The following is a 19,246-nucleotide window of genomic DNA, read 5'->3' on the forward strand; positions in this document are numbered from 1 at the left end:
ACCAACGACTGCCGCTCCCCTCACCTTTTGGGCTCTTCGCCCTCAGCCTCCCGCCCCCGGCAGGCGCCGAACCGAGCACAGGAAACGGCGGTGTCGCCGCCTGGATGCCGCCGTTCCCCGCACCACGGCTGCCCGCCGGTACGCGCCCACCGCCCCCCCAGGCCCCGGCGCAGCACGCGCGCGCGACCGGCCTTCGGGAGGAGCGCGCGGCAGCTCCCTTCATCCCGTCACCGTGGCAACCCCGGCGCGCCCGCCCCGCCCCATCCCTGTCGTCACATCGCCCTAGCGGCCCGGCGGGCGCAAGCCCCGCCTTCCCCCCACTCGGATTGGGCGCCCGGCCATAGCGCCATCTCGGCATAGCACCGCCGATTGGCCCGCTGCTGCTGAGGCACGGGGCGCGTGGTCCCTAGAAAGAGGCGGAGGCGGTTGCTCATTAGCATAGCCCCGCCCTTCCCACACCTGGCGGCCCGCTCTCATCCCCCCCCCCCCCCCCGCCATCGCTGGCCGTGAGGCGACGCCGGGCCTGGGGCGCCGGGCCGCGGGTTGCCGGACGGCGGGGCGGGAAGTCGGGCCGGGCGGAGGCAGAGCCGCAGCCGCATCCTCCCTCCGTGCGGCGGCTGCGGGGGGCCCTGAGGCGAGCAGGTAGAGCATCAGCCGTCCCCACCCCCCGGGTGCGTCACGGGCTGCCGGGGCGGGCCCCTCACGCCGCCGCCTCGTCCCTCACCGGGCGCGGAGGCTCCGGTCGCATCGCCGCAAGGGCTGCGCATCCCTCCCGGTAGCTGGGGCGGGGAAGCCCTACGCTGCTGTGCGGATCTCGGTGATTTGAAGACGTTTTATATTGATTATTAAATTTAATTTTTTTTTGCATTTTTGGAACCTCTCTTTAGGCTCCTGTGGCAGCCCGGAGAGGTGGGGCTTGCTCCTCTACAGGGTTCTGTGGAGCTCCTTGTTTTTTCATTGAGATCTCCCTCCCTTCCGTCACAAAGGAAGTCTTTACGTCTCTATATGTATATTTTTCACACCTCCTGCTGAAACCCGTTTTGGGCAGCATCTGTCGGCAGGAAAACTTTTGGAGAAAGCAACCAGGAACACGATGTGGACCTTTCTGGGTATCGCCTCCTTCATCTACGTGTATAAAAAGTGCGGAGACCTCATGACTTACGCTAACAAGGAGGTGCTACTCTCCGTGTTAGTGTTTTTCTCCCTTGGCTTGCTGCTATCGTACAGGTACCACTTCAGGGGGCCCAAGCAGCAGCAGCAGCGGAAGACCCACCTGGGGATGCTCTCTGATGTTCTCTCAACTTTACCGCTTGTTGGCTTCTTCTGGGCAAAACCCACCCCAGGATCTCAACAAGTTGAACAACCCAAATCCAGAAAGGTAGGTTCAATTCAGACGTGTCATGTCAGGTGCAATGTCCTCCTCCTGTTCCCTCTGGCTGCTGACCCTCTGCCCTGGTCGGGGAAAGAAGCTAAGAAAGGGTTAGAGAGCATTTGTTTTTAGATGCTGGATATCTGATTTGTCGTGCTTTGTATTAGTTTTGGATGGCAAAAGAAACAGTGAAACTTATTTAAGTGGTGGACCAGGGGTTCTGTAGAGTCAAATCAAATGCATTTGAAGAAAGAATTGTGGTAAAGAATTATTATACTAGTAGAAAAACATATTCAATTGCCAGTCTGATGTAGAGATGAAGGACTGGAACATCTCTCCTTTGAGGAAAGGCTGAGAGAGCTGCAACTGTTCAGCCTAGAGAAGAGAAGGCTCAGGGGGGATATCATCAATGTATATAAATACCTGAAGGGAGGATGCAAAGAGGATGGAGCCTGGCTTTTTTCAGTGGTGCCCAGTGACAGGACCAGAGGCAATGGGCACAGACTGAAACACAGGAGGTTCCCTCTGAACATCAGGAAACGCGTTTTTACAGTGTGGGTGACAAAGCACTAGCACAGGCTGCCTGGAGACGTGGTGGAGTCTCCATCCTTGGGGATATTCAAAACCCAACTGGACATGGTCCTGGGCAGCCTGCTCTAACTGACCCTGCTTGGGGGGGCGAGGTTTGGACCAGGTGACCCCCAGAGGTCCTTTCTAACCTCAGCCATTCTGTGGCTCTGTGATCAGCTTCCTAATATTTCTGGATGAAACACATTTGTCTAGACAACTGCAGATAGATTTATTTGAAAAGTATTGCTAAATTTTTGCTTCTACAATAGCTGCAGGATCTGAGCTCAGACAGTCTGTTCTACTGAGCCCAGTGTGAGACTTGCAGTGAGACAGTGGAGAGAGCTGTAGTTCGTGGCTGGAGCTTAGCTGGACATGCATATTCAGTACCTCTGTCAGCACTGTTTGGCTACTTTCCTGTGTGTTTCTCGGCATTTTCAGCTGGGCACTGACCCCTTGCACAAAAGAATTTGAAATTATTTTTGGCTGCAAGTCAAAGGTTCTGGATTTTTATTTTGGGGGTTTTTGTTTTGTTTTTTTTTTTCTGGTAAAGCCTGCCTTTACCCCAATTTCTTTTATTATCTGAATTCAGATAGTTTTTGCACACCCTTGCTACGTTGTAGATATAAACACAACACTATGCCACTAGAAATCCTGGTGTCAGTGTTGTTCTGGGCATTTGTTTCACTGATGCAATTGTATTTTTACCACTGTCAGCACAGCAGTGCTGAGGCATTTGTGAAAGAGTGAATTGGACTCTGTTCTAGCAGATGGACAAATGACTTGCAGGTTTGCACTAAAATTTCCCTTACAACTTTTTTTCACTTTGAAGTGTATGTGCTTAGATGCTATTGGGAAAGTACGGTAACATAGTTTGTCTTCAGGTACCATTTTATATGTTAATTAATATGTAATTGATGTATGTCAATTCTTGACAGTTTTAAATGTAGTCATATGGTAATTTTGCCCATACTTTGACTGTCTGAAGAGTTTTCATTTTAGGAATGCTTCTTTATAGTTTCCCAGACAGCTGCTTCTGCTGACACTTTTCCATGCTGAGTATTACCATAAGCTGGTTTTTTGGTAGGTAGGTTCACTTACGTAAAACTAAAGAGAAATGCATTTTCCAGTGAATCTGATGACTTTTTCATTGCAAAGTGCTAAAGCCTTTGTGTAGTCGCAGCTCACTAGTATGAAGGTATTGTTATGTTACTTTATGGATCAAGAGTATGGGACAGCCTTGGCATACCACCTTTTATAGGAACCATCTGATCAGCAGCGCGGTTTTAAGCAAGTGTTTTGATTTTTTTTGTGTGGGTGTTGGTTTCCTTTTTTTCCTCTGCTTGTTGTGGCTTTGTTGCATTGTAGAGTACAACTAATTTCATTTTGGACAAAACTAAACTGGAAGATGTTCTCCAGCTACTGATATGCTCTCAGTCCCCTGGTCAAAGTAGAACAAGTCCAAAGTCAGCTCTCTGATGGGGTTATGGTACAGACTCATTGGCACATGTAACTTTGTTGGCTTTTTTTCCTAAAGGGTAAAAGAGAAGTAAACTTCCCAGATGTATATCTGACAGAGACTGCTCCAAATACAACGTTATCGCCCCAATATGATCCAGAAATCATCATTGTGGGATCAGGTGTCCTTGGTTCTTCCTTGGCCACAGTGCTCTCGAGGGATGGAAGAAAGGTGACTGTGATAGAGAGGGATCTGAAAGAACCTGACAGGATAGTTGGAGAATTGTTGCAACCTGGAGGTTTTAATGCACTTAGAGACCTGGGTCTTGAAGGTGAGTGCATTTCAAATTGTAAATATATCTATCACACAACAGTTACTACACTCAGTTATGTTTTTAGAAAAAGCATACCTGCAGGGAAAGTGAAGAAATACATTATCTGTGCTTAATATTTGAATTATAATTGCTTGTGTATTTCCACCCTGCCATTTTGAAAATATTCATCCTTCAACATGTGTGTTTTGATTAAGAAAAGTGGACTCATGTAAAGAAATTCTTTTGATACATAATTAATCTTTCTTAAAGATTTTTTTAAACTCGCATATTGTCTTATATTTTGCAGATACAGTAGAAGGTATTGATTCACAAATAGTAAATGGTTACATAGTTCATGACATAGAAAGCAAGTCAGAGGTTGAAATTCCTTATCCAACATCTGAGGATGGCCGCGTCGCGAGTGGAAGATCTTTTCATCATGGCCAGTTCATTATGGGTCTCCGAAGGGCAGCTATGGCAGAGTCCAAGTGAGTTACCTTGAGACCAGTTGTGATCCAGAGATTCAGAAGTACTGTTCCCAGCATGCCTGAGATTCCTTAACCATTTCACTCTATCCCAACACAGAAGGCTGCAATGAACAAGACTGAGAGAATGTAACAGCTATAGTTACTTGCTCTGATTTCTGTAGGCGTGTTCATGAGTTGCATATACATCATACATTAGCCTTTGGGACAAGTTAATCTTTAAATTATGGGACTATAGGCTTTAAATATTAGGCAAGGTACTGTCCCATTAGTGCAAGAGAACAGTTGAGGGGTAAAGGGTTGATTCTCTTCTATTGATTCTTGGCTATGGCGTTTTACAGAAGTGATCTCATCTCACTGAGCAATGTGTAGAGCTTCTTTGGTCAAGAAATGAGTGGCAAACCTGGTATCATTTCTTAGGATCATAGAATGGTTTGGTCATCTAGTCCAACCCTCCTGCAATGAACAGGAGCATCTGTTTTTTCCACTGGTGTTATCTGCAATGCCAGAAATCAAGCTTCTTTCACATTTGCATGTTGTTCTGCTTTTTCTGATAATAAGTCAAGCAAAATAACCAGAAAGGAGCAGTAAAGGGAAGCAGGTCTTCCAACAGTTTGTAACTTCTGTTTTTCAGAACCTTGAAGACACCTTCTCCTCCTGATGAAATAAAAATTAGTGTTTGGTATCTCCTCTTTAACTGATTGATTGCTTTCTTTTATACAAGAGATGAGAAGGAAACTTATTGAAACAGAATAGATTCTATGTGCTGTTTTCTGTGGCGTGTTTTTTTGTTTTGTTTTGTCTTTTTCTCCCCCCCCCCCCCCCCAATAATGCTTACAAGGTAAACACGCGTAGCATTATCATCTTTATACCTTACATGTCTTTATTCTGAACTGGAAAATTGCTTTCTCCTATCATATCTATTATATCATATGAATTATTAAAGTTAGCACTAAAAGGTATCAGCTCTGTAGTACAGTTAAAATTAATGAAAACCATGTTTATTTGGTATACAAGCTAAAGCCTTCTTGTTGAGGCTTCAAGTTCAGTGAAACTTGGGCACCAGTTTGTTCAAATTACGGGAGAACTCCAGTAGCCGTATACAGTCTTTGAAGGAGAAACTTACAAAAGCCGATGTTTGTGGTTTGAATTCGATTGTTTCCTCTTTTACCATACTCTCTTTGTGTTCATTTTGTATATGTTTGCTTTCCATTTTAATTGTAGCATAGAAAACTGCATGTTAAGTTAACGTGCGGGGGAGATCAAGAACTCTTAATGGTGCCATGAGGCTTTGTTTTTCATCTCATAACTTGTGAAAATATGGGGGTAATTATTAGCGATTAATATATCCTCCTTATAAGTACTAGGCAATATGAATTGATTTCAGATGAGTAAAATTAATTTTGCAGACAAAAGAGGTAGGGCATCCTTAGTTAATTATTTTTACAGTGAGTGAGGACCAGAAAAGAAGGGAGCAACTGAAATGAAATTTAAAGCTGATAGGATCTGCAGATCTCTGATTCACCTGCTATTAACCTGACATGTTGCTGCCCTCCCTTGCTGTTGAAGTTTCTGTTATGCTTATGCAAACCATTCGTATTTTGGTTCAGACAACCTGCCTGTTGCCTGGCAAATTAAGCCAGTCATGATCTGCTCTGAAATTTCTGTGCTGTCTGACATGTAGAAAAGACACGAATTCAGTTGCTCATATTCCCTCTGAGAGCCTAAAATATCAAACTGCTGTATTCTCACATGGACCTTTAGCTCATTTCACCAAATTGTGGAATTCCATCTGGATATGAAAATATTTGTGAGGGAGAGAGATTGTCCATTTTAAGCTGTTAAGTCTGAACTGCTGGGATCAGGTCTAACAGCTCAGACCCAACAAGGGATGTAAGTTTACAGAGATTTAATTTGTGAACCCCAGATAGCTTTGGTTGGGAGGTAGAATTAAGCGATGCTCAGTTCAAACCCCAAACATAAGCAGAACTTTAAAAGCAAAAATAGCAAAAAAAAAAAAAAAAAGCGTATCCTGAATTTTTGAACTGAAAAGCTAGTTGCCTCTGTCCTAAACAGGTTAGATGATTTTCGGCTACTCTGAGAATTAGGTACCTCACTTTTATATACTGTGCATTCTAAATGTTGAAATGCTACTTTGGATCTTGCTCCCAAGTTCTGCTTGGAGTTAGGTCTCACCCATGCTGTCAGCATTTCCCACTGTTTAGCAGAAGAGGTTCAGCTGCCTGATTTCTGATTGTTATTATGTGTCAAACTCCTCTGAATCTCTCACATGGCCATGTAACACCTGAAGCACAGCTAGGGATTCTGCTAAGTGGTAGGGTCTTTAAGATAAGCGCTACCATTTTAGAATATTCTCAAGTATCAAACCAAATGGTAATATTGAATTGAAATTAATGACAAGCACTTTTGGTATTTAATGCGGCTTCTGAAAGTGGTCAAGGTCACAGATCTTTGTAAAGTTTAAACAAAGTGTTTGTGTCAGCAGAGACAAGATTAGTGAAAACCTGCTTTTCCTTCTGTGCCTAGTGCCTTGAAATATTGGCATCATTAATCCTCTTCCATTCTGTTCTAACACTTCTATTTTATTTTTATTCAGTGCAAAATTCATTGAGGGAACTGTGTTACAATTGCTTGAGGAAGATGACTGCGTCGTGGGTGTTCAATACAAGGACAAAGAAACTGGAGATACTAAGGTGAGAGACCGTTTTCTGTTACAGTCTTTGTTAAACTATTGAGAGAATAGAGGGTTTCTATATATGTGTGTGTGTATATATATAATTTTTTAAAACTGTACTGGTCAGAAATAATGCCGTTATCAACAATGCGAAAACTGTAATAAAGGGAGATTACTTTCTAGTTGATACAGTCCTGGTATATGGGAATTCTTGTTATAACTTCTTGGGCAGCTTCTGCTTTCATAGTCTCTGGAGAATTCGGTTCATTATTTATTTCAATATTCATGTCTTGGTTTTAAATCTTTTGAGAGTTGCTAGTGAAAAACCAATATATTAAGATTTGTGCTTTGCCTGTGTATAATTGTCTACATTTCCACATACCATTGACTGATGTGTCTGAAAGTAAGAAGATATGTGCCTATTCATAGAGATAGCTCTGTCTAGTTGTTTCTTGGATCACAGAAAGAGAGTTCTGGCCTATTTTAATTGCGTCACTGATTCAATTAATGTTCTTTGTCTCAAATAATGCTAAGCTGTTGGCTAAATGCTATGAAACTGTATGAATTTACAAGAAAAAGTTTAGGAGAGACTAATGTAGGTAGTATCCACATGCTGAAGTTCTGGATATGCTACCGATTCTCCAGAAAAGACAAACTTGAAATTTCCTCCTTTGTTGGCTTTAAAATTGCTTTGCTGCCTAAAGTTATGTATCCAGTGTGTTCAGATGTGCTCTGATAGGGAAGACGGGAATCTCCTGTCTGCGCTCTGCTGCCCTCCATACCAGATTGAGAAAGTTCCTGAGTAGTTGGAAGATCCTGCTCTGAGCATTACTAACAAAATCTGTCATCTTTAGGTCATTTAGGAATGGAAATAGTGGTAGAAAACCATATGTAAAAGACCCTCTTAAAAGTACTTGCCCAGGATTTAGGAGAGCTGGTTTTAGACCCTCCTCAGGCTGATGGCATTTCAGCCCAGTTGATGGCAGAAGGCTGTAAGTAGGAAGCTGTAAGAGACCTGAGTGGAAACAACATCCTTGGCCCCTCTTGAGGTAGCTGGAGGTAGTGGGAGTTACAAGTCCTGTTCCTTGGTCTATCTTTAATGTCATATAAAATGAATAAAACATTAGGAAATCCACTCTGGTAGAATAAGCCATTGAATCACATGCGGGTACTGCAAAGATAGGATGTTTGGAGGAGGGGTGTTGTTGGTTGGGGTTTTTTTTCCCAAATCCAACGGAATTAATCATCCATCAGTATAGAAGGGGGCACTTTTGGGGGTTTGGTTTTTTGTTTGTTTTTTGTTGGTGTTTTGTTGTTTTTTCTATTTTTGTTTTTTTTTGAGGGGAGTGCATATTTTGCTTTGAGGCTTGTTTTTAAGGTTTACACATTTATGGGTAATGTTGTTGTTGTTGTTGTAATGTTACGTATGACTGACTTGACCAGCAGTAAGGTGACCAGTGTTTTAGCCTACATCTTTCCTAACAGCATGGATTTTGTTCTTAAGGCTTTGAGTTTCCTATCTGTGTAACGGGGATAAGCAAATTAATGTTTTGCTTTGAATGCTGAAGTTGTGTGGCTGGAAAGAGCTGTATTATTCATGCTCCTACATCTCCTTTGATTGTAGAAATCTAGTATGAGAAATTTCTGCTCAACATTTCTTCTGTGTTTCCCTAGTGACTTTTTACAGCTGGGAAACTACTTAGGAAAACAAAAACCAAAAGCAAAGTGTGTTTTCATTCCTTAGGCTGCTTTCATAAGGAAAGGCGGCTGATCTATGTTATGTGTCTTGCATTTTTCTGTTCTCTCTGTCCCCATTGTCCAACATATTACTTTTGAGATTTTTATTCTCTTAAATGAGGTGGAAATTAGCCACTATGCTAAAAGTAAAGTCAAAAAATTTATCAAAGCCAGGCAACTGATTAGAGGAAAGGTCTTAGTATGTTGACTGGAAAAATTGTAGCATGAATTAGACACCAGGGAACCCATATGGGCAGGTAACCTTGCTCTAATTGCATGAATAATTAGAGCTTGCAATCATCTGAGACAGGAATCCATAGAAAAGAGGTTTTATTAGCTTTGCTGTCTCTTAGAACTGTTTCTAAGCTCAATTCTATGAGCTCAGAGACCCAAAATGTATATTATTTTACTCAGCCCTATGCTCGTCTAGTTTTGTCCGGCTTCCCTTCGATGTAAGGATCATGTGTCACAAGTGACTGAGTCCCATTCCTATGCAGGAGAGAACTGTTTGTAGAAGAACACGTTGCAGGCAGGGATTTACTATTCACATACTGGCTCACCAAATGCTTACATCCCCTGAGCTAGAAGACAGGGATGGGGAGCAGAATGAAGCCCCTGTAATCCAAAGGGAAACGGTGAGGGACCTGCTTCAGCACCTGGAGGTGCACAAATCTATGGGGCCGGATGGGATCCACCCAAGGGTATTGAAAGAGCTGGTGGAAGTGCTCGCCAGGCAACTTTGCATCATTTATGAGCAGTCCTGGACAACCGGGGAGGTCCCAGCTGACTGGAGGTTAGCAAATGTGACACCCATCCACAAGAAGGGCCGGAAGGAGGATCCGGGGAACTACAGGCCAGTCAGTCTGACCTCGGTGCCTGGGAAGGTCATGGAACAGATCCTCCTCAGTACCATTACACGGCACATGCAGGAGAACAGGGTGATCAGGCCCAGTCAGCATGGGTTTGTGAAGGGCAGGTCATGCCTATCAAACCTAATATCCTTCTATGATAAGGTGACCCACTTAGTGGATGAGGGAAAAGCTGTGGATGTTATCTACTTGGATTTTTGCAAAGCTTTTGACACTGTTTCCCACAGCATTCTCCTGGAGAAACTGGCTGCTCATGGCCTGGACAGGTGTACTCTTTGCTGGGTAAAAAACTGGCTGGATGGCCGTGCCCAGAGAGTGGTGGTAAATGGAGTTCAATCCAGTTGGTGTCCGGTCACAAGTGGTGTCCCCCAGGGCTCGGTGCTGGGGCCGGTTCTCTTTAATATCTTTGCCAATGATCTGGATGAAGGGATCGAATGCACCCTCAGTAAGTTCGCAGATGACACTAAACTGGGTGGGCGTGTTGATCTGCTTGAGGGTCGGAAGGCTTTACAGAGGGATCTAGACAGGTTGGATCAATGGGCCAAGGCCAATGGGTTTAATAAGGCCAAGTGCCGGGTCCTGCATTTTGGTCACAACAACCCCAAGCAACGCTACAGGACTGGGGCAGAGTGGCTCGAAAGCAGCCTGGCAGAAAAGGGCCTGGGGGTGTTTGTTGACAGCTGGCTGAATATGAGCCAGCAGTGTGCCCAGGTGGCCATGAAGGCCAACAGCATCCTAGCCTGTATCAGGAATAGTGTGGTGAGCCGGACTAGGGAAGTGATCATCCCCCTGTACTCGGCACTGGTGAGGCCCCACCTCGAGTACTGCGTTCAGTTTTGGGCCCCTCGCTACAAGAGGGACATTGTGGTGTTGGAGCGTGTCCAGAGAAGGGCTACAAAGCTGGTGAGGGGTCTGGAGGACAAACCTTATGAAGAACGACTGAGGGAGCTGGGGTTGTTTAACCTGGAGAAGAGGAGGCTGAGGGGAGACCTTATCACCCTCTACAACTACCTGAAAGGAGGTTGTAGAGAGATGGGGGCTGACCTCTTCTCCCTGGTGACAAGTGATAGGACAAGAGGAAACGGGTTCAAGTTATGTCAGGGGAGGCTTAGATTGGATATTAGGAAACATTTTTTCACTGAAAGGGTTATTAAACATTGGAATAGGCTGCCCAGGGAGGTGGTGGATTCACCATCCCTGGAGGTGTTTAAAAAAAGGGTAGATGGGGCACTTAGGGACATGGTTTAGAAGTGGCTTTTGTCAGGGTAGGTTAAAGGTTGGACTCGATGATCTTAAAGGTCCCTTCCAACCTCAGCAATTCTATGATTCTATGATTCTAATAGTGAAATATTTCTCAGGAGTACTAATGAAACACAGCACTCTTTTTTGCCTTGTTACTTACATCCTGAAAGTTAAAAGGAAAATAATTTTTTCTGCTCATGCCAAATGTATGAGATTATTGAAGGCCAAGGATTAACACTCAGTATAAATCTATAGTCATTTACAGTTAAATCACTGAATACACTGACAATGAGAAAGCTTTAGGTAGAAGGAAACATCTACCTCTTAATGTTTTCTACTCTAATAATGTTGTTATATTACTATAGCAAAAACTGCTTAAAAATGTATTTTAGCGATCAGAATAATTTGTTCATGTTAGAGAACAACGTGTTTGTTAAACATTAGGAATTTGTGCATACGTTCAGGCTGAACCTAATCAGTTTATTCGGATTATATTTCGTATTTTGTCTATATACACTATTTGTGCTTATCGTTCCTAAGCATACTACAGACTGCTCAGAGTTCACTGCTTGGTCTTTTAAAGAAAGTCTTGGTATGCTTACTGCATTTTAGTTTTAGTTCGTTACGATTTGTTTCTGTTCAGTTCCTTATTCATCGTTCTTTCATTTAAAATGTCTTTGTTTTCCTTTTTTCTCCTGAAGAGTGTTATACGCTGATGGATGCAATTATTCTACTTTCTGGTCTTTGTTTTATACAAGTTCCTACACAGTCACCACAACTGTGTTATGTGAATGCATGTCTGAAAAACTCTTAGAGGAAATGGAGTTAAATTAAGATGAGGAAAGCAAAAAGCAAAAATACGTTATTTCTTATTAGATATATTATGAGGGTTTGGGAGTTGTTTCCCACTGTTCTGAAATAAAATTGAAAATGTCATATCTCTTTTTTCCTTTTTGTTTTTTTTTTTTTTTTCCCCTCCTTCCATGCTGCAGGAACTTCACGCACCACTTACTGTTGTAGCTGATGGACTTTTCTCCAAGTTTAGAAAAAACTTGGTCTTCAACAAAGTTACTGTTTCATCCCATTTTGTTGGTTGCATTTTGAAGGTAACTTTTATGTATGACACCATATAAGCCAGTATGCTACTGTGTCTTGATGTGGGTCTGAATTTCACTGATTATATTGTAGTCCATTCTTGTTATTTGGCTGTTTGTGGTCTACACTGAGAAATGAGAAGGGTCTGATGTCTTAGAGAGGCTTTGCAGCATCTAAGTGTTCTTAGAAAGATCACTGCAAGGTGATACCAACACCTACTGTATTTAGGTAATACTAAATACAAACTGAAAGGTTTGTAAATTGCTTTTACCTGATACATAAAAGGAGTTCAAGTATCTCTGCTGGGGTGGGGACAACAGGTAACAATGAATATTTTTTTCTAGCACCTTTTATTCATTAAGTTGCTGTTATCAACAGAATCACTCTGCAATTATTAATGGCAGATAAGTATTCACATACATGTTGAGTTATTCACTCACATACTTCACTCTTACATTCACAGCTACTGGGTTGGGCAGTCCTCAGAAGGCCAACCCTGACTATATACTCGGAAGTAGGTTGTAGTGGTATTCCAGGGGCTTCTAGTTGGTGTTTGAAGGGTGCCTCAGGTGCTTGTGTAATCCTGCATGCTGTGTTCTCTGTCTCATACAGCAGCCACCACCCTTTTGGGTGGTGTCACACAAGCTATTGTTGATGTGGGCTGGTGGCCTTATACTGACTCAGCCGACTCTTGGTGTCCTAAGTTTATTAGCTCTTCTAGATTCCACAGGGTTGCTGGTCTCTAGGGTTTATCAGTCCTTGGAAAACTTTCACATGCTGTCTTCTCAATATGCATTTTTTCTCTCTTTGTTTACTGTTTAGTGGGGGTTTGTTTTGTTTTCCATCCGAATGTATAGGTACCTATAGAACCTGTTCATATGAACTCATACAGAAGAGACTTTTATAGCAGAGCTTTTTAAAGTGAGAGAGAAATGTTCAGAAGTCTGTGGAAGGAGATTTTAGCAAGAAAGACTTGCCAATTGTTAATAGAGCCACAAAAGTTTACATAGAGAACGTCTGTATGAAAGAGTCAAGCATTTATTTACATATCTTTTTTAAAGCAACTATTGACATTTTATTGTAAGGATTGTCTTGAATTCTAATAAAAAATGCTTTCCAACAGAATCAATTAGAACTATGCTTTTAAATATTTATCCAGCTGTTATATCAGTTTCTGTGTCCTTTTGAGGAGTGCTTGGAAATTTTGACCTATGTTTTAACTCCTAAATTATTGATGCATACGCTATACCAGCTCTAGGATAGCTCAACTTGTTATGTCAGATTTAGCATATTTGGTACAGTTAAAGAGCAGGCTTTCAACTCTTAAAACACTTTTAAGCAACTGTGAGGCAGATGTAAAAAAACCTTTTGTTGAAAGTTAGATTTCTGGTTTTAAGAACAGAGTACAGTGTATTTCAGACAATGATTTTGTATATCTGAAGTTTTAATATCCTTTCATTAATTAGTCTCAATCTTTCTACCCCTTCTTATCTTTTTAAGGATGCACCACAATTTAAAGCTAATTATGCTGAACTTGTTTTAGCTAAAACTAGTCCAGTGCTAATCTATCAGATTTCTTCAACTGAGACTCGGGTCCTTGTTGACATTCGAGGGGAAATGCCAAAAAATTTAAAAGAATACATGATTGAGAACATTCATCCGCAACTACCTGGTAAGCCTAGAAAGATTTCCATCCATAATTGCCACAATTAAATGTACTAAAAAAGGCACCTTTCACAGAATGCATTGAACTGTGTGGACTTTTTCCATGTATGCAGTTACTGTTTCAGTAACCATTCATTCTTCTTCAATTCAACATCAAATAACACTTTATTCAGCTCACATCTGTGAGATTAGCAATTCAGACAGGTTATATCTCTAAGAAGAGATTAAAGTGGGTTTTGTGCAAATTATTTTAGACTCTAAGTAGCATAACTAAAATATTTGGTTATTGCAGATCACTTAAAGGAACCATTCTTAATAGCGGTTCAGAATGATCGTTTAAGGACCATGCCAGCCAGCTTCTTGCCTCCTTCAGCTGTTAACAAAAAAGGTGTGTATTATGAAATAAAAGGAGGGGAAAAGGCATTATAAACTTCTGGGACTTATGATTTTGTTATCATAGATGTATGTTTGCTGTCCAATACCACTGTGTCATTCTTCTATGAAAAATAGTGTGTTGAAAATATGTACCTTTGGCATAGTTTAACTGGAATGTTTATATCGACACCAGACTTCAAATCAGTGCCTGCTTTATTTTTAAGTTCAAATCACTCAATTGCTCAAGCTCATACAAATGTGGTCTTTTTAAGGAAAACTTGATTAAAGAAGGGAAGAAATTACCTTGAAAAGTGTGTTTGTATTCTTTGACACACACATGCATATCTATAGGGAAAAAAGATTTTTACCTGGGTCATCTTAAAGGCCTTTTAAGCCTATTAATTTCAAGACATCCTTCTTTTTTCCCTTCATTTTTCTTTTTTAATTTCTAGTTGTTATTCATCTTATTGTCTGGTGGGAATTAATTATTAGTAAGCTTGATTTTTAAAAAACTGGAGGGTTTGAGTTCTAAGAATATGTAATGGTCATGCAGTATCCCATTAATTTTTCTCTTCTACCTAGGTGTTCTTCTTTTAGGAGATGCATATAATATAAGACACCCTCTAACTGGTGGAGGAATGAGTGTAATTTTAAATGATGTTAAAATATGGAGATGTTTGCTCCAGGATATCCCAGACCTTTATGAAGATTCTGACATTCTTAAGGTAAAGCTTTATTTTGGACTTGTTTGAGGCAGCTTTTGCTGCAATTTAATGACACACTTTTGATTTTTGGGCAACCTGGGGACATGTAAGTTATTAGCAAGGCACAGCAGTTTTCAAATGTTTAAATAAATAAATCATACGTTAGGCATTCACCAGTAAGTGGAGCTATGATTTGTGAGCGGTATGGCTGTGTGGCAAAAGCTGGATTCAAAACTGTGGTTACTGACCTGTCTTCTTTTGCTTAAGGAGACTGGCGTGCTGTGCCTAGTCAGCATGCTTTGCCAGTATATTCTGATATTCCCATATTAGTAGTGTACTTGTAATGTAGATTGATTTTAGGCAGAATGGGTTTGAACCATTACACTGGTGTGAGTGGTACTTGGAGAATAATGAGCATGTGTATCAAGTTTTTCAAGAGGCATCTCAATGATCCACTAGCCTCTTACCTGCTGCGTTAAGCTCACAGTAGTAAGTTAGAAGACGTCCTTCTTTCCCGGGAATCGGCACTATCAGTGTTGATGCTGGGTTTATCATTTCAGTGAGATTTAGACCCATAGACCTACCCCAGCCACCTACTATAGAATGAGATGAAGCCCACCCTGAACTACCTTTTTTTTTTTTTTTTTTTTTTTTTTTTTTTTTCTTCTCCTTCCCTCCCCTATATTCAGTGTTAGAGGGCCCTAGATAACTGGTTCAACAAGTCTCCAAAGTTTCTTAATGACCTAGCTTGGAACCCATCTAGTCTATCTCTGAACCCACTCTACGTTTTCACATGACTATGACTTTTACCACCTCTTTGGGAATCTTTTGAATGCTATTCTGATGGAATTTCTGATGGAATTTTTTTTTTTTCCTTTTTTAGGCAAAAAGAACATTTTACTGGTCAAGAAGAAAATCTCATTCTTTTGTAGTGAATGTTCTTGCCCAGGCACTTTATGAACTCTTTGCTGCTACAGATGGTAACTATATTTTAAAGATAACTTATGACTAATTACAAATTGGTAAATAAATATGCCTGGGGTGGGAATGTGTATGTGTATGAGCATATATCCATTTGTTTGTGTGTATGTATGTATGTGTATGTATATATGTATATTGATATATATTAAAAATATATCAATCAAAGGGTTTTAATGAGTTAGCTTGTGTTCTCTATCTAGTTGTTTAGTTCCAGTGTTATGTAAACTGAGTTTTAGCAACGTGAAGGAAAGTCTGGAGCTAGTATTTAAAAAAACAGACAAAAAATGCACCAATAAAGACAGACAGAGAGCACTTATTCTTGTGTCAGTTAGTATCAAAGAATATGCAGGTATTCTGTAAGACTGTCATTTAGTTAAATAAAACTAGCTCAAAATCCATCTGAATTTAACAGCACAACAGGTACCAAAGTCCTAGACTTAATATCACTGTTGTGTATGCTGAAAAAGTTTTTGGTATGTGTTGAATATATTTGTTGAGTCGTTTTAATTCTTTTTGTAGATTCCTTGCATCAGCTAAAGAAAGCCTGTTTCCATTACTTCAGACTTGGTGGGGAATGTGTCTCGGGTCCTGTTGGATTGCTGTCTGTGTAAGTTCAGTGCACTGGTACTAGTTACTGTCAGCTGGGTCGAGTATTGTGAGCCTCTGTGAGACTCTGCTTTGCTTTCAGTCAGCTCTGCACAGGGAGAATGGTCCACAAGAGCCTATATTTTTAGAATTATACTAAAGGTTGGAGCTTTATTAGAAGCTATGTCTTTAAATGCTGACTTTTTTTTTGCTTTGTAAAAAGCACCACTAAAAGCCGGAGAGGAGTTAATGTAGGTGGCATGGGTGTTTGAATGAGGTAGAAAGGTCCAGACTAACAGAGGAGCACGTGGAGACGTTTCATGCTTGACAAGTTGAGAATAGCGAAGGATGAGGTCTCCCATAAAAGAACGCAAGGAACAGGGAAATTGGTAACTCTCAAGGTGTTTTGAATGACCCCTCAGAAAGTAGTGAATGCACAGTAAATCATACTACTTTGAGAATGTGTGCTCTTATATTTCTCCTTTTTGGAATGAGAGCTAAAATTGGTAGAGCCTGTGGAGAATAATGCCCTGGGGGTTGATAAAGGTAGACACAGACTGCTGGAAATGAAGAGAAAGCAGCAGTCTATGTTGGCTCTACTATCAAAAGGAGTACAAAGTGTGTAGCAGCTCCAAGACAACCAACTTCATATTTTTAAGTTGAGATGGTAGGACCAGAGCTGCCTAAATCAGAAGACAGTGTGTAATCTTGAGTGGAGATGTCTGTTTGTAAAATGAAAATTTGTCAGTGCTTTATAATCCCATTTATTTATGTGGTTTATCTTTTTATTTTTAATACAGGTTATCTCCTAAACCAATGGTACTGATTGGCCACTTCTTTGCTGTGGCATTATACGCTGTTTATTTTTGCTTTAAGTCAGAGTCCTGGATCACCATGCCTCGAGCGTTTTTCAGTAGTGGAGCTATTCTTTACCGGAGTTGTTCTATAATATTTCCACTTATTTACTCTGAAATGAAGTGTTTAGTCTATTAGAACCCAGGGGGAAATGACTGGAGGAAGAAAACGTGAAAATCACGATGCCTTCAAAATCTTTGGACATGCACTATTTAATATTGGATTATGTTTTCTTCTCTTCAAAATGTGATTTCCTTGATAAGGATTTGACTTAATTTTGGTTTTGTGCTTGTATACATATATATTATATGTAAATATTCTTTTCTTTGCAATTAAAGTTCAAAAAGGAGTTAGGTGTTTACAAGGACCATAATTAAGTGTTGACATGTGGTAGATAATTGCCAGTTTTGTCAGAATTTCATTCCTTGCTTTATCCATTGCCGAGTGCACCACTAATATTAATAAACTGAAAAGTGAAAAGTGTAAACCATATGCTGCTATTATCCTTCATGCTTTTTTCTGTTCAGTAGTTCCATAGACTGTTTCTTTATTACTGTGAAATATTGTAACATTCTTGATTTGGGTTACTTCATCAGGATTTGCCTCGGTTCTTTTTCAGTTGCAGCAAAGATTCTCGTCTACTGACACTTAAAAGGACACTGTAAAGGATTTCAGATCTTGAAGTGTCACTGTATACAGCTTCAGCCACTTCCGTTGCAAATGCCATGTTGCTCTTCTGAAATCATTCTTTACACCAGAATTAATTTAAACAAGTAAGAATCAAACCCCAATTATGTTGGCCACTGTACTGTACTCAGGTACTGAAAGCACATGTTTTCGAAACTTTCTTCCTATCTCTCTTCCTTTTAAAAGCTTAGGGGGGTTCTTTTGCTTGACTAGGTGCGTGTGCAATTGAAGTTTAACACTGCCATGAACTGAAGCACAGCAGCAAACCACATTCATTGAGACAAATTCCGTCCAGGCAATTTCCAGTAGACAGTAAAGTAATCTTTAATACTACCCCTTAGAATTCACGACAAGTGCCACGAAAGTGTCCTTTTAATACTTGGAGTATGGTTTGTTTCCTGTAGAAATTACTGCATGCTACTGAAGAGTTCATGTCTTTTACTGCTGGTCACTATTCCTCTCAATGTTATCTTTACCAACTTGCTTTCCTTTTTTCTTGCATATTTTCATTTTTCCTTACCTTTCTTAACGATTGCTTTGTGCATTGCTGTATGGCTCTGCTCTTTTGGCTTGCCTAAACAATCACGCATCAGCGCGGCCAACAGGTTATAGAGCAGTAACGGAGCACGTTTTTCTGTACTGACGAAACTTTGACTATATCTTGAAAATGACAGATTGCAGAAGCTGTATATAAACATACGCTTTATGTTGAACTGTGAAAAAATCTGAGGAGAGGCGGTTTTAGTATTTTCTTTTCCAGAAGCAAAAGTATGTATATTTTTCTAACCATGTCACTTTTGATACCCTCTTGAAATTACATGCATCATAAATATGTCTATGTTTAGCCTTTAGGGTGAAGTACTAATGTTTTCAAATATATGGTAACTAAATTATGCCCCTTTAAGGGTATACAAAGTTTGCAGAATTTATACAAATGTTTTCAAAATTTGTGGCAATTTTGAAAATATTGATTAGTTTTACGTTTTCTATTTTTTTTATATTATTTGCAGTCAGTCTCTTTAAAGTCAAGGATAAACAATCCTGAGCCAAATATACATCCTCAGCTAACTTAAATAAAAAGTTGTGATACTTGTAGATTTTTTTTTTTTTTGTTGTGTATCTCTGGTTAATAAGTTTTGTTAAGTCCTGATTTAACAGGAAATACCAGTGTGCTTAAATTTACATATGTGTTTAAGCTTTTCTTTTTTTCTCTTTTCTTTTCTTTTCTTGAACCCTGTGCCTGGTTCAGTGTCTTGACGATGGGGGTAAGGATCACTTGTTGGAAATTACCTTGGGGGAGAGAAAAATCTTGCATGTATGTGTAAGGAAGAGCAACCTGAAAATGTGACAGATGAAATGGTTACATGCCTTGTCAGGACAAGATGAAGGAGAGAACAAGAAGGGTAAAGTTGTCAGTGAGTGGGCAATGTCTATAGGTAAAATGGCCACTAACGTTGCTATCCAAAGCAAGCAGCAGACAGTCTGTAAGAGCCCTGGTTTTCACTTTTGACATCTGCATGCAGCAAAGGGAAGCGATATGCCAGGAAAGATGTGTCACGGGCA

General features: G+C 40.6%; 1 protein-coding gene across 1 annotated transcript; it reads left to right on the top strand.

Moving 5' to 3' along the window:
* Positions 1-508: 508 nt before the first annotated feature.
* SQLE (squalene epoxidase) lies at positions 509-17,486 on the top strand. Its single transcript, XM_074577814.1, has 12 exons — positions 509-642; positions 888-1,378; positions 3,474-3,726; positions 4,016-4,196; positions 6,811-6,907; positions 11,729-11,842; positions 13,332-13,503; positions 13,789-13,884; positions 14,454-14,596; positions 15,459-15,555; positions 16,076-16,163; positions 16,942-17,486. The coding sequence occupies exons 2-12, from the start codon at positions 1,094-1,096 to the stop codon at positions 17,132-17,134; spliced, it is 1,719 nt and encodes a 572-aa protein (XP_074433915.1). The 5' UTR covers positions 509-642; positions 888-1,093; the 3' UTR covers positions 17,135-17,486.
* The last annotated feature ends 1,760 nt before the right edge of the window (positions 17,487-19,246 follow it).

Source organism: Larus michahellis, chromosome 2 (assembly GCF_964199755.1).
Source record: "Larus michahellis chromosome 2, bLarMic1.1, whole genome shotgun sequence".
NCBI lineage: Eukaryota > Metazoa > Chordata > Aves > Charadriiformes > Laridae > Larus > Larus michahellis.